The sequence below is a fragment of the Pseudonaja textilis genome, chromosome 5, assembly GCF_049901715.1.
Source record: "Pseudonaja textilis isolate UNSWEBS1 chromosome 5, rPseTex1.2, whole genome shotgun sequence".
In the NCBI taxonomy this organism is placed as follows: domain Eukaryota; kingdom Metazoa; phylum Chordata; class Lepidosauria; order Squamata; family Elapidae; genus Pseudonaja; species Pseudonaja textilis.
Window position 1 is genome coordinate 76,201,458 of NC_141994.1, and position 14,748 is coordinate 76,216,205.

Below are 14,748 nucleotides of genomic sequence, written 5' to 3' on the forward strand. Positions count from 1 at the left end.
CCCACTCCCCCCCCTCTGACCTCCCCAACATGCTTCCGGGCAAAGGCACAGCCAGGCTGCCCCCTTCTCTTTACGTGATCCAGGTCTCCAGTGGGTGCGTCAGCAAGATTCTCACCCGCTACTACAAGGTGGGCCTTGTCCAGCCAAAGACCAGGGAAGGCAGCCGGCCCCAGATCGCCACCCCTCAGCTGGTAGCTGTGATTGCCCAACTGAAGCAGGAGCGGCCGTCCCTCTTTGCCTGGGAGATCAGGGAAAAGCTGGAGGCAGCAGGCACCTGCGCTGCAAGCGGGATACCCAGTGTGAGTGGGGGAGGGCGCATCGCGGACACTGGACCTCTGTGTGTCTGTGTGGGTGTACACATGCGTGAGCATGCTCACCCACAAGCAAGAGCAGGCACATGCAGTCATGCTTCTATGTTGAGCAAAGAGGGAGGGCCCCCAAATCGGGCTTCACCTTCTCCCACTGACCCTCGGGACCTTCCTCCCTTCCTCCTCCTGCTGAAGCCAAGGCTGCACCTGAGTGGCAGCTCCTTTTGCCAGCACTGGCTGGGTGCCACTTTCGCTTGTCTTGCTCTCCACCTCCTTTCCAGGACTTTCATGGGGCCTGGAACAAGCTGGTTGCTTTTAAGGAAAGGGGGGGTGGGGTGAGAGAGCGATTCTGGACTGGGAATGTCAAGGGCCTGGTAGGCTTGGCCAGGAAGGGAAGGTGCCCACAGGGTGAGGCTCAGCGGCTCTGCCAGTGTCTGCCAGGCTGCCACATTTCCTCAAGAAGGGTCTTTGCCAGGTGTCTGATCCCCGTGAGGCTTCCTGAGCCACAGAGGATTCAGAGAATGGTGGCCGCCAAGGGGTGAGCAGTGAAAATCCTTTAGGGCAGAATTCTCTCACTGGAGACCCAACACGCTTTGTCACCCAGAGAGTTACAAAGACTTCAACGAAAAGCCTCAAGATAGTTGCGACCATTTACAGCCCTTTCCTTCCTTCCCTCCCTCCCTTTCTTTTCTTTTCCCTCCCTCACCCTCCCTCTTTCCTAATCGTTCCCCCATCCCCATTCATTTTCAGATATTCATTGCCTTTAAAATCCACCAATGTACTGGTAGACACACATGCACACACACACATACCCAAACACCCCACACACACAACACACACGCACGCACAAATATTCTCCCACCCTTATTGCTTTTTTCTGGAGAGGCCAAGATTCTGGGAAGGAAACTGGCCTTGGGACACTAGGCGGGATGAGAGTGACGCTACAACCCCCACCCCAGCATTTCCAGCCCCGAGGATCCTCCTTTCGCTCCCCCCCCACCAGCCATCAGAGGGAACAGCCTCGGGGGGGGGCTGCCTTTCCGCCCCTTGGGCTCTGTGCCCAGGCCTTCGGCTAGAGCTGCTGCTCCCCGGAGTGCAGCCCCCTCACTCTGGGGGCAGCCCCTGCCAAACTTTGAGGGGCTCCGGAGTAAATTCCCCCCTTCACAGAATCTGGGCTTGTTACCCTCCCGCTTCCTTCTGCTCCTCCAGATCTCTTCCATCAACCGCATCCTGAGACGCCTGGAAGCCCCAGGTGGGTCCCCCTTCCTGAGGAAGCTCCCACAGCCAGGTAATGGGGGGATGTTTTGGGGAGGAGTCTTCTTTATCCTCCCTGTGCAAAGGAAGCTGTGCCTCCTCCTCCTCCTCCTCCTCCTCCTCCATCACCACCCAAGGGAGACTATCGGGAGTATCAAAGTATCAATTGAGGGGCAGAAGATGCGGGGGGGTGGCGGGTGGCAGTGGGAGGGCTGGAGCGCCCTGCTGTCTGGAGCAGTCCCCGGGTACCTGGCCTTGGCCAGTGGGGGGCGCTGTCTCCCTGTGGGATCTGCTCCACAACCCAACCTAGAGGAGCTTGAGGGACAGGAGCGCTGGGAGGCCTCCAGCCCGGTCAAAGGGCCAGGTCTGGCTTTCAGGTCTCTCGAGCCTCTTCTTTGGAGTGGCAAGGAAACGCGCGTCCCATTCATAGCATTCCCACAGTTCTGTCCTGGCTGGTTTATAAATCTGAAGGGGGGTGTGTGACTTGCTCCAGCCCCCTCCCCACCCGGCCACCACCAGTAGCCTCTACCATTAAGCTGGGATCTGACCTGGCCCGGGGGTGGGGGGGGGCATTTGGGTGTGGTTGGGAGCCACTCCGGCAGCCTCTGCTTCCATTTGAGGGAGGGTGAGGGGACGGTGCGTGTTCATTTCTGTCCCCCCCCCCCCCGCATGAGTGTTCTTGCTTGGGGAGTCGTAAGGATGGGTCTTTCAGTTCTGCGAACAATTCAGGCATGTTTCCGCTGTGTGATTATGATTCCCTGACTCTCGGTTGTGTTGGGGTCCGATTCCCACTTCCAAGTTACAGGCTGGGCACAAAAGGCCTCCTTCGTTTAGGCAGTCTGAATCTGCGGGGGACGATGAGCTGGAACTGACCTGGATGGAGAGGGCAGCCCCGTTGGCCTTGGAGGAAACGGGGGAAGGTCAGAAGAGTCGGTCCAGGCGAGGCTTTCCTGACTTAGTAAGGCCTGCAGACAGGGAGCGCTCCCACCCCCACCCCCCACCCCCACCTGAGAGCCAGGAGAGATCAGCAAAGGTTGGGCTGGCTATCCGTAGAGCCTCCTGTGCATTTGCCTGGAGGTGGCTGGCCGCTGTCTTGTGGGGCTTGCCAGTTTGCCTGCTTCGCTGAACTTCCTGCTCTGGTTAAAGTTTGGGCTAATCTGGCTTATTGGACTGCTGGCCCTGGTTTGCTGTTCGGTTAATCTGGTTTACTGGGGCTACTTGCAGGCAGAGGCTTCCGAAGGTGCGTATGAGAGCTTTGCTCCAGGACTTGTAGTGATGGGGGAACGTTTGGGGCCACAGTTGGAGCAATAGAGGGGCGGTTTGAACTACCAGTTGTTTGTGTTATTTGTGTGCCGTGCTCTGGGCCATCACAGAAGGGCTGGAATGGCTGAGTCCTGAAGGTGCCAATCTCCCTTCCAGGCGCCCCCAGTCTGGACGCCCATCCCCCCCCTCCCTCCTGGTTTGGGTGAGCAGCCTGGGGGTCCCGCAGCCACCACTTTCTCTGCTACAGGGCCAGAGAAAGAGTCCTGGCAAGGGGAAGGCAGGTTTACATTGCAAATTCCTGCCCGCGTGGCTTACACGGGTGAGGCGACGCTCTCTTCCCTTCTTGGACTAATCTCACCAGGGATGAGCAAACGCAAACTGTTAGGAAAAGAACTTTTTTTTTAATGTTACACATTCAGAGGCAAATTTTCCATGTTACATTAGACGCTAAAAGGCAAAACTTCTGAGAATCAACAATGAAACAACATCACCACTAAAAAAAAAGATGAAAATTTGCCCCAGACCAGCCACAAGGTAGTACTGACCTGCTATAGATAGAGGGAAAAACACTTTTTAAAGAAATTGGAATGGAATTCAAGTTATTGCCAGACAGTACAAGATTCCAGGGAAGTATTGTAACTTTATGAATACTGAGAAATATATCATAAGACAGCGTTGAGCCGAGCAAAATAGATGAAACCCAGTTTTTCTAGTAACCTGTTTCAGGAAACAATGGCCTGTCTTGGAGACTCCAGGTTTTTCCCCATTTGTACCCCGTTCTTCTCCCAACCTTCTTCCAATTGTGCCTCTGATGTGACAAGATGCTGCAGAGGCGACTTTGCCAATTCTTGAGGAGATCCGCTAATCACCCATCCTTCACAGCCCCCCGTTCTGGCTGTGTCCTCATCCCATGGAACCGCAGGTGCAACCAGGGCCCTGGCCGTGCACTTGAAGTGTTATTGCCTGTGATAAGGCGGAGGGTGCGTTTCCTTGGCTGTAATGACATGCACTGTGTCCCTGCCTTTCCCTCCCTCCCCCGCATAGGTCCCTTCCTGGCAGGAGGAGGGGAGAGGAAGGATCCGGCAGAGGCTCCCACCTCCCCGTCTTCCTTGCAGTCAGCGGGGTTGACTGGGCTGCCCAGAACTCGGAGCAGGACTGTCTTCTCTATGGAGCAGCTGCAGGTCCTGGAGAGCGGTGAGTCAGGAGGGCATCGGAGGAGGGGGATCCGGGGAGGGGGCAAAGGTTTGAGGGGAGCACTTTATAAAACTGCCTTCTTTTGCTTGATTTCTACTGTTGCTGTAGCAGGTAACAAAACACAGTGGATTGAAATAAGGAGATTACTGTGAGTCATTAAAATCATGGCTCCAGGCTAGATTAAATGTCCCGATGCCCTTTGACACCCCCTTCCCCCCAAGAACTGGGCCCTCTCACACCCAGGTGCTTCTGAAGACAGGAAGGAGGGTGTGGCAGGGGTTCTCAACTAGCCTAGTTGAATTTTGGGAAGGGGGGGGAATTGCACTTCGTCATCCGGAAGCATCACTTCGAGGGCCATTTTGGTCCTGTCATCTCGGGAAGAGCCTCACAGACATGTAAGAGAGAGGAAGGAACAAGGATAAGGAGCCGGGGAGCCAGAGGAGGGTACCCTGTTTAGGGGGAAAAGCAGCAACCCAAAGATCATTTAAGGCAGGAGGTCTCCAAGCTTGGCCGCTTTAAGACTCGGGGACTTTGTAGCTGGCTGGCGAAGTCTGGGAGTTGAAGTCCACATGCCTTAAGGCGACCAAGGTTGGAGACCCTGCCTTTAAGGCATGGAAGATACAGAAGGGAGAGAAAGAAGCTTGCAAGTGAGGCCAGTCACGATCACATTTCTGTGGGGCAAAGAGAGGTGTGGCCCCTGCAAATCTCTGGCCTCGGACTTTGCTGCTGCTGGGCAGGAGGGCCCCTGCCTGCTTTGACCTGCTCATTCCCTCTTTCAGCTTTCCAGAGAAGCCAATACCCGGAAGCAGCCGCCCGGGAAGAACTGGCCGGGCAGTCTGGACTGCCTGAAGCCACCCTGAAGGTGAGCAGAGGGAGGCCCCCCCTGCACTGCTGAACTGGACAAGGCTTTTCCAAGCCGGAAGGAGCCCTCACCTGTTCCTCTTCGTCTTTACTTCGATTAGGTTTGGTTCTCTAATCGGAGAGCGAGAGGGCGACGGGAAGCCCTGCGGGCACAGCACGCTGGCTCTGGGCCGGCAACCCCAGGTACTTACCTAGCGTGGTAAGAGAGACAAGTCCCATCAATCCGAGAAAGAGGCTGATGCAGGTTCCCTACCCGTTGGCAAGCGAAGCTGGCACCTGGACTGAGGACAGGCCAGTTGCCCACTCAGCTATTGGGAGCCTTAATGCCCACCCCAGGCTGCTGCCACTATCTGAGTCAACGTGCAGCCTTGGAGGGCAGTGGGTGGGAGGCGGCTGCCGCTTTTCTCTTTGCCCCATCACAGCCCTCAGTGGGACAGCTCACCTCTTGTCTCTTCCCAGGGGCTGCGTGTGAATGGCGGCTGCCCATCAGGGCACCAAGTCTGCAGCCTCCCTCCGTGGCCAGGTAGGTGGGCACCGGCCACGCCTGCCCCTGCTTCCCCTGCTGGAGATTGCTGACCCTAACGGGGCTGCCCTGGCACCCTCCAACCTATGGAGATGGGCAAAAGCCTCTGACGCCACCGGACTGGCCACCTTTCCCTGGCTCCCCCCAAAAAAAAAAAAAAAAAAAAGAAAGCCGGTGTGAGGGGTTCGGCCCAGGGAGGGAGGAGCCGGGTCTCTGTTGCGTGCCGAGCAACAGAAAGGCCGGCCTTCTCCCAGGTTGGGAGTTGAGGCGGCGCAGCGGAGAGATGCCTGAGGAAGCTTCGGGGAAGCGAGGGGCGCTTCAGAAGCGGGAGAGCATTTCTACGCCCACAGCGGGCGGGGGTGCCCGGCTTCCACCGTCTGCCAGTCGGGATGAAGCGGCCGATCAGCGGCGGTGCGCTCCAGCAGGGGGAAGGCCAGCGCCACAGCCGCAGCCTCCCAGCACCCGCCTGAGCTCCGGCTCTCCGTCCGCTGCAAGGAACCAGCCGCCGCCGCCGCCCGAGCAGGGAGACCCGCTGCGGCCCCGGGGACTGAGGCGCAAAGCAGCCTCGCCGCCCGAGGGCAGAGCTCCACAGCGGCCCTTCCGAAGGCAGCCGCCGCCACCGCCGCCCCTCCCGGAACCAGCTTCGGCCCAACTCCGCGGGGAGCCTCCGGGCCTCCTGGACTGCCTGCCAAGTCCCGCCTTCCTAGGCAGCGCGCAGCCGCTCCCGGCTCCCAGGAAAGCGCCCCGCCCGCGGGACCCCCGCTTCTCCCGGCTGGGCCGCCTGAAGGGCGCGGGGAGGGGGGGACGGGGACGTCAGCCGCTGGGCTCGGTCCCTTGCAAAGGCGGCCAGGAGCGCGTCCCGGCCCCTCGCAGCGGGCGTGCATCGAATCGAAAGGGAGACCGCCTGAGCTGCGGCCTTGAAGCTCGGGGTTCTTTCTTGGCTCCAGAAGGAATCAGCCAAGGTGGCGGTTTGCCTGTTTCTGCCTCCCGATGGGAGAACCGAAGAATTCCCTTCCCGGTCTGGGGGCAGCAGGGAAACCAAATCCACCCCAGTGACAAAAGGCGGCCACAATTTTGAACTTGCAGGAAAGTCAAGCTGTAGGGGAAAACTACTTGTGAATAAAAGGTTATCTGGGTTGCTGTGCGCATAAGCGCACCAACCTGCCTATTGTTTCTTTTCCATATTTTTTTATTTTTCTTATATGTATCCATGTATTCATCACTACTGTATGTTCTTACTTATACCTATTATCTTGTAAGCAATTGACAAATTTAAAAAAAGGTGTTTTCTGCTTCCTGTCACTGAACTGTGATTAACAGAACAGCTTATGTAGTACAGAAAAAGCCGTTTCGTCACCGGAAGGCGCCAGAATTAGCAAGAATGGAGACTTTAAGAAAGGTGCCCGACCAATTCAAGCACGAAGTCAGTTTAGGCCCAACTAAAAGCCCGGCTGATGGGATTGTTTGCGAAGGAGGACCAAGGGGTCGGGGGAAATGAGGAAAAGAAGGGAAGAAAGCAGGACTAGTGGAAGAGAAGTTCACCAGGAGGCCCATCCAAAGGAGTCCCAGTGGGTGGATGGGGCAGAGCAAGAAGCGGCTGCTGCATGGAAGAGGCGGGGAAAGAGGTTGGAGGCGCCGGAGGAGGAGGAGAGAAAAGCGGGGAAATGACAGCAGCAGCAGGATGGAAACGGAGGCTGGAGAAGATCAGATCCCGCCAAAGAGAAAAACACGAGCGAAGGGCTGGGGAGGGGAATAACTAAGGTGGACAACTGCCCTTAATCCCCTCCGCGTGGAAAAAGGGGGGAGAACGTTTGCCCCGTCCTTTCCAATAACGTTTGTAGCCCTCGACCCGCCTTCCGAGGCCAGGAGGGAGGCCCAGCGGCTTCCTGGGTGCCCTTCTGCCCCGAGCCCTGGGGGAGGCAAACCCTAGGCCTCTGGGCAGAAGACAAGGGACACCGCGCATGCGCGCGCACACACACACACACGGGTCTTTCCAGGGCCCAAATGGATTCTTCCTTTCCTCCTCTGGACAGGCAGCGCCCAAAAGCTCTTGCTGGGGCCGAGAGGCAGCCTGGCGGTGGGCGGCCTGGGGAGACGGGCAGGGAGGCCCATCCTCAGGGCCTCTCGGAGTGGCCCTGGGTCCCAGGCAGAGCAAGAAGCCTGGCCTGGATTCATTCATGGCTCCCCCACCTCCCTCCGGCCATTTGAACCCAGAGCAGAGACCTCTGCCCCACTTCCCAAAGCCAGGAGGCCGAGGAGAAAATGCAACGGGGGCCCAAACGGGGTGAAGCCACTTCATTGGTGCAAAGAGCTCCCAAGGGGCCCTCCCCACGGGATTTCGCAGGCGAGGGGAGGGCCCCCTCCCCTTTGGCTCACGCGGACAGCAACAAGCTCTTCCTCAGCCACCGGGCAGCCTCCCCTGAAGCATCGGGACAAGCGAGGGTGGAGGGCCCTGCAGGGCGTGTCCAGACAGACAGCCACTCAGCCAGGGCCCCTCTTTCCGACAAGGCCTGCAGACAAGGAGGGAGCATTAGCCAACCCCACTTGTCAGACCCAAGTGGGACCCACGGGGCGGGGGGGGGCGGGAAGAGGGCAGGGTCTGAGAGCCCCCATCCTCCCAGGACCGTCCCCGGCCGCCCTTACCGTTCCGAGGCTAGAACTCCCAAAGGCAGTCTCGGGCGATCTCTTCGCTGTCAGCCACCAGGCAGCCCTCCCGGTCTCCACGCACATAGTAGCCATTGGGGGCTACGATGGCCAGCAGGTTCTTCCCCTGGATCTCCAGGTAGAAGTTCAAGGCAAACTTCCCCCAGGGGCTGAAGGTCCTTTCTGGGGTCAGGGACCAAAAGCTCTTTCCACGGCCTGTGGGAGGGAGGGAGGGGAGGGAGAGAGGGGAAGGGCTAGTCCCCGCCTCTCCCATCCGCAGCCCTCCAGGTGGGGGAGGGAAGGGCGACTGTATTTCGGGGGCGTTTGTGCTGACAGTGGTCCCAAACGGGCGGTGTCTGTGCAGATGGGGTCGCCTGGGGAGCCCCTCCTGGCCTGGCCCCCCACCCCCAGGGTCTGCTGCTTACTTTGGAGGTGGTAGACGCCGTGCTTGCAAGGCAGGATCTCCACAGGCTCCGGCTCCAGGAGGTTGCCCTGCAGGGTCTCTCGGCAGGGGGAGCTGCCCACGTAGCCGTAGTGCCCACGCAGCACCAGGAAGGAGCGGTTGGCAAAGCGCAGCACAAACTCCTCGTGGGGCCCTGCGGCAGAAAAGAACTGCGGAGGCTCCGTCTGGCCCGGGGTTGGGGGAGGGGAAAGGGGGCTTGGCACAGAGCCCGGGGAGGGAGGGCACCTGGACGCTCCCGTCAGCTCGGCCACGGTTGGGGCCACAGGTGGGCAACACCCCTTCCCTGTTCCCTTCGCAGCATCCCCCTCCTCTCGGGGGGTGCTTTCAAAAAGAGATCAATGAAACAAGCAATCAGGCAGTGAGGCGGGTGGCGTATCCATTTAATAACGTCGTAAAAAAACCCCGTGCTGATCTTTGAGTCTGCTATACAGACTTCCAAGTTAGAGATACATTTCTTAATATATACTTGAATTTTTAACACGGATAGTCCTTGATCTACCACAACTGAGCCCAAATTATCATTGTTGAGACAGTCGTTCAGTGAGTTTTGCCCCACTTTATGACCTTTTTCATCACAATTGTGAAGTGAATCGTTGCCGTTGTCCTGCTAGTAACCTGATTGTTAAGTGAATCTGGTTTCCCCATGGACTTTGCTTGCTGGGAGGTCGCCAAAGGGGGTCAGGTGACCCTGGGAAGACCACGACCGTCATCAGCCCAAGTCAGTTGCCAAGATGCCCATCAAGAGATTCCAGTTCAGCGGCTAGAGGGCTGTGCAGGGAGCCAGAACACCCAGCGGTGGTTGATTGATGGCTCCGGTGTGAGCTGATCTGTGGTGTGATTGGCTGCTGTGGGGAGGGAGGGGGCGGTTCCCTGTTTTCCCGCCTTTTTCTCCAGTGTGCCGCCTATCTGCGCTCGGGGATTTGCCACAGGCGGCTGCTCTTCGCCCGACTCGCCTCTGCTGCACGAAGGGGGATTGGATTGGATGGACAGAGAGATCGATCGATCGATCGATCGGCAGATACACACACACACCGCAGCAAAAAAGGCACCGGGTCTGTCGGAGGCCTTCAGGGACTCCTCCTTCTGCGGCCGGCATGGCTTTCCTGAGGCCCCTGCAGCCTTCAGGATCTATCCGGAGCTTTGTTCTCAGCTCCAGAGGCCTTTGGGAGAGCCTGGCCAGCCTTGCCGGCTGCAGAAGAAATGGGCCGGCCAGGCAGGTGTCGGGGTGTGCGAGGCCTGCCTACACCTGTCCAAAGGGAAGCAGTAGGGCAGCTCCACGCACCCAAACCCCCGCCCCCCCCCCCCAGCTTAGTTTCTACCCGTCCACTCTGGAGTGGGCAGGATCTGAATTAGGGCTTATGTTGGGTTCATGTGTAAACATCAAGCTAGGATTTACTTTCAGGGTAGGACATATTTTCAGGGAAACAGCGTAGATATAGACAGACAGACAGACAGACAGACATGGATGAATACATAAATAGATGTAAAATCTATTTATGTAAAGCTAGAAGTTCCCATCAGTGTCTCTGACTTCATTTGGAGGCCTGCTGTGCAATTCCTTGGCCTGTCTGAATTTTGATCCCGTGACCCCAGGGATGCAGCAACAGTTGTGAAGGGTGAAAAACAGTCATCACAAGTCTCTCTTTTCGGTGATGTCGGTAACTTTGAACTTTGAACACTGAGTGCATTAGAGGCTGGGCCGTTGCTGAAGGCACCTGGCAAGCAGAGACCCCTGAAATGGAGGAGGGTGCTGGGAGTGGGGACGGGCGGCCTTGCCCTCACTGCTGCCGGGGCCTTGGCGGCCCACCAAGGCAGCCCTCCCCTCACAATGGAGGTTGGCGGGGATTCCTCTCCTTGCACCGCCCCCACCCCGCTTAGAGGCCCAGCCACCGTCTTTCAACTGAATCCCACCGTGGTTAGGCCAGGCAGCGCCCTGCCAGCTCCCCACAACTGGTCAGTGGAGAAGCTGGAGGGACACGGGGGGCACGAGGGATGCGGAGGGCGAGAGGGGTGGAATCGGCTGTGCAAGGAGGTTGAGGAGGGTGGGCAAGGGAGCGCCAAGGGGCTGAGGGAGGCGGGTACAAGGGAGTATGGGTGGCACGGCTGCTGGAACAGAGGGAGTTCGGAGGACAGGGCAGGAAGGAAGGTCTTCCCAGGCCAAATTCTGCTCCCCCTCCCCTCCAAGGGACACAGGAACGGCTGGCAAAGGTGTGCAGGCCTGGGCTTCCTGCAAGGCACCGGTCCTCCTTACCTGGGTGTGTGGCTCGAGCTACCAGCAGCCCCACTGGCAGGGTTCCCAGGTAGCGGCCCCTGGGAGCTCTCAGGAAGACCTTCCCGTAATGCCAGAGGACCTGGAACCTGGTCTCTGCCTCCTTGGCCGCCCCGTTGGCCAGCACGCTCTGGAAGGGTCTCTGGGGAAGAGAAATGCCACGGTCGGTGGGGGGGGGGGGCATGCTTTCTGGAAGCTTCCTAGGAGCCCTCCCCCACTGGAGGGAAGCGGGCAGGATCTGCTCTCCCTCGAAGGGTGAGCAGAGGGGGGTGAGGGCAGAAATTAGATCCCACCCACCCCCAGCCCTGCCCCCAGGGCCATCAAGGGATGCCCCTTCCTAGCTAGTAGGGAAATCAAGGGAGAGGGCAAAGCCTGGCCAAAGGTGGCTTCTTCACAGACGTGCTGAGCGGCGGACAGGAGCCACACCCTGGGAGCCACGCAGGCTCTCCCAAAACTGGGCTCAAAGGCCAGGAATGGCCCTTCCCGCCTCCCGCTAAGGAGGGGCCGGAAGCAGCCCGGATGGTCATCGGGTTGCCTTGCTCAGTGTCAAGCAGCTCACGCAGGGCCATCCATCTCTAGTCAAGCTAGGGAGGCCCCTCCACCCTAGGCAGGCTATCTCCGCTGCTCCGCTCTTCGTTCCCAGCCCACCCACCCCCACCCCACCCCGAGACTCAGACGGACTCCCTGGGGCTCCAGCTCGCCCCCTTGAGCCTGCCCTGCCTCAGCTCCAAAGGGCCCCTGCCGGCCCGGCTTGCTCGTGCCTGGTGGGTGGCTGCCAGGCCGGTCTCCGTCCCCGGCCCAGAGCCCAGTGCTGGATCTCTCCGCACAGCTCCCTCCCCAGGGGCTTCATCCTGCCCCCTCCCCCCCACTTGCTGCGGGGATGGGGCAGCGGCAGCAGGGGGACTGACCTGAGCCAGGTACTTGTGATGGACACCTTTTATCTGCACCGTTTGGCTGTGGGAGTCCATTTCAAAGAGGAACGTGGACATTGGGCTCAGCTTCTTAGGACCAGCGTAAACTTCGGAGTCTGAGGACAGCGAGAGAGAATCGAGAGGGGAAGGAGTTTTGCCACTTGGCTCCTCAGTTTGTGCCAAAAGTAGCTGAAAGCCTCTGCAAACCCTTCGAACCCTCCCTCCCAGAAAAAACCCTGTGATCCGTTAACAGAATGCAGACTTCAGAGTAGCTTTCTTTATTCGTTTCTTTATTAAATTTCCATGCCGCCCACTTCACTAACACAGCAATATAATAAAAAGTTAAAAGAGTTATTTCAAGAGACGCCACAGGGTGGCAGGAGAGCCCTCCTCCTGTCCTCACCTGAACTCTGAAGTGGCTCAGGTGTGCAGAGACCTGACCAGGCAAGGGTGGGACAAGTCCTGGGCTGGAAAACAGGGATTTACTTGCCAGAAATGATGCTGATGAATCGGTTGGCTCTCGTTCCCAGGCTGACCCACGGGGGGCACCGCTGGATGACAAACCACTCCTCGTTCTCCTCTGGGTGGTCCCCAAGGCAGAGGAGCCCCCGGCTGCCCTGCGGGTATAAGACGTGCCCGTCCCTGTCCGTGAGGAAGGCCAGGCAGCCGGGCTTCAGGTTCAGGTGAAAGGCCGTCTCCGCGGAGGGCATCGCGGCCAGCTTCTCTGCTCTGGAGACAAACTGGTGGGTGGAGGTCTCCAAGTGGCAGGCCCCCTTCCTGAACCGCAGGAGGAAGCCGCATTCCTCCAGGTAGGGCACGGGAGCATCCACCCAGACCCGATTCAGTTCCGGGTCGGTCCGGGCGTAGAGCTGGCTGCTGGGGTTGAAGAGGACCACGTGCACATGCTCGGCCAGCTGGGGCATCCACAGGTGGTGAGCGGTCAGGCCTCGGGCCACGCAGAACACGTCCTCCCCATCAGACTCCAGGAACTTCTGGCTCTCCAGCTGCTGGAGGGTCCAGGCCCCACTCGGATGGACCTCCAGCAGAAACCGGCTCCGCTTCTCGGCCCCCGGCCGTCCACAACGCACCGTGCCATCTGCTTCCACCAGGAGGTGCTGCCCTTGATGCCCAACCAGGGCCACCACGTCCCGCTTCCCCACTTGCTCTGTGGTCACCCTCAGCTTCCAGGTCTGGGAGAGCAAAAGTGGCCAGTCACCGTCCCGGCTGAGCAGCCGGGCAAAGCCCCACCGCCCTGGTGGCCCCGCTCTGGTCGGTCTAGTGTTGAAGGGGAGGGTGAGGGACAGCTGGCCAGAGGAGCCTGCCCAGAGCAGACGCTCCCAGCCGCCCCCGGCCGAGAGGAGAGCCAGGCCTTTCCCAGCCTGGCTTTGGGCTCCCATCCAAGGCTGCAGCTCTTCCTTCTTACCTGCAGCCAAACTGGCTCCTCCCCCCAACCAGGTCAGCCTGGACGCCCCAGGGAACCCCAAAGGGGGTCCCCTTCCCTGCAGCTTCCCAAGGATGCTGGCCTCACACTGGTGCTTGTGTGGGACTCTCCCAGCTCTATGCCCTCAAGGTGGCCCAGGAGCCTCAAGCTCTCCTGAGGGCCCTCTCTGCCTCTTCCGAGGTCTGCCAGCAGCAACCCTCCCCCTGCCCTGATGGGAGGCTGCGGGAGGGAGGGGCAGACTTCAAGGCGCCCAGGGGTGGTTCCCAAGGAACGGAGAGCATTCTCCCAACCCAAAAGAATAAAATTCAACAAACGAAGGAGCTCAGCCCCTCCCACTGCGCCCAGAGCCAGCCACCGGTCCCCACTCCACACCTGTTTCTTTCCCAGCGAGCTCCCCAAGACACTGACACCATCTCCATAGCACTCGCAGGTGAGATAGCCCCCCGTCCAGTTGACAAGCCCAATCTGCATGAGGGAGAGCAGAGCAGGAATGGCAGATTCCCCCGCCCCCCCGCCCTGGGGTCCCGTTTGGTCCAGCCTCTGGCGCCTGGCCCAGGCAAGCTCTCCAGGTGGCACTGGGGAGGCCTCCGCCCAGTGGGCGCTTCCCAGCGTTCCAGGGCTAGAAGCCCCGGGCAGCTCTGCCCTTTGTGACCCCCTGGTTACCTCACAATGCGGGCACTGAAGAAGTGCCTGGCTTTCCACTGCCCTCCGGACTCCCAAACGGGGTGCCCTCCCTCCCTCCCCGTCCCCAGAAGCAGAACCGCCAGGCCCATTAGCTGCTTGCTTGCTTGCCCCCTCTTGGGGGGCTGCAGCCAGGGCAACGTGGCAGGGCCCCCTCATTCGGGGATTCTACCCCGGCTCTGTCAGGGGGCCCATCAGCCCCCTGGGATGGAACTGCACCCAGGGATCCTCCGTGCCTGCAGAGACCAGGGCCCACTTCACTGGGAGCTCAAAAAATGGGTGGAACCAGCGCCTGGGGGGGCGGCGGCGGGGGCGGGGCTTCTGGGGAGACCCGATTCCTCCCGGGAAGGCACCCTTCTTCCGCAGCGCTTCAGGGCCTTGGAGATGGCAACGGGGCCTGGGCAGCTCCTTCGTCTTCTTCTTCCTCCCTGGGCAGCCTTCGTCGGTATTCCTGGCTTCTTCTCCTCAGGGTCGCTGCTGCCCCGGCCCATCACGGTCCTTCCTGGGTCTCCAGCCCAGGAGATGGGGGACGTGGCCGACGCCTCTTCCCCTCGAGGCTCCGCGAGGCGGCCAAGGACTCTGCGGGCTCCCTCGGCGGCTGCCCCATTTCCACTTCGGGGCCTCCCGAGGGCCCCGCGCTTACTTCCCGCCTGCTGCTGCGGCCGCCCGGGGCAGCCGCCGACCGACCGAGCCTGCCGGAGGCGCCGTCGCAGCCTCGGAGTCCTCGCCCAGGCTCCCGCGCCTCCTCCTTCCCGCCGGGCCCTCCCGGACACGGCGCCGGAGGGAGACGCATAGCGGCCAGCGGCGCCGGGCGGCTCTTCTGCAGCTGCGTCCCGTGGCGCTCATGGGACGCTCGGGGCCTCCTCGACCGCTTCTCCCACTCTCGCCGCGCCCTCCCGCTTAGGGCAGCGGCGCCGCGGCCGAAGGGAGCCGGGGG

At 60.1% G+C, this 14,748-nt stretch overlaps 1 protein-coding gene across 1 annotated transcript; it reads right to left on the bottom strand.

Moving 5' to 3' along the window:
• Positions 1–3,206: 3,206 nt before the first annotated feature.
• FSCN3 (fascin actin-bundling protein 3) lies at positions 3,207–14,650 on the bottom strand (the record flags this gene model as incomplete). The annotated part of the gene is made up of 7 exons (XM_026721917.2): positions 3,207–7,913; positions 8,047–8,262; positions 8,472–8,642; positions 10,761–10,920; positions 11,687–11,805; positions 12,180–12,879; positions 14,165–14,650. Coding segments are annotated over 6 exons (1,842 nt in total), but the record flags the coding sequence as incomplete, so codon positions are not given.
• Positions 14,651–14,748: the final 98 nt, after the last annotated feature.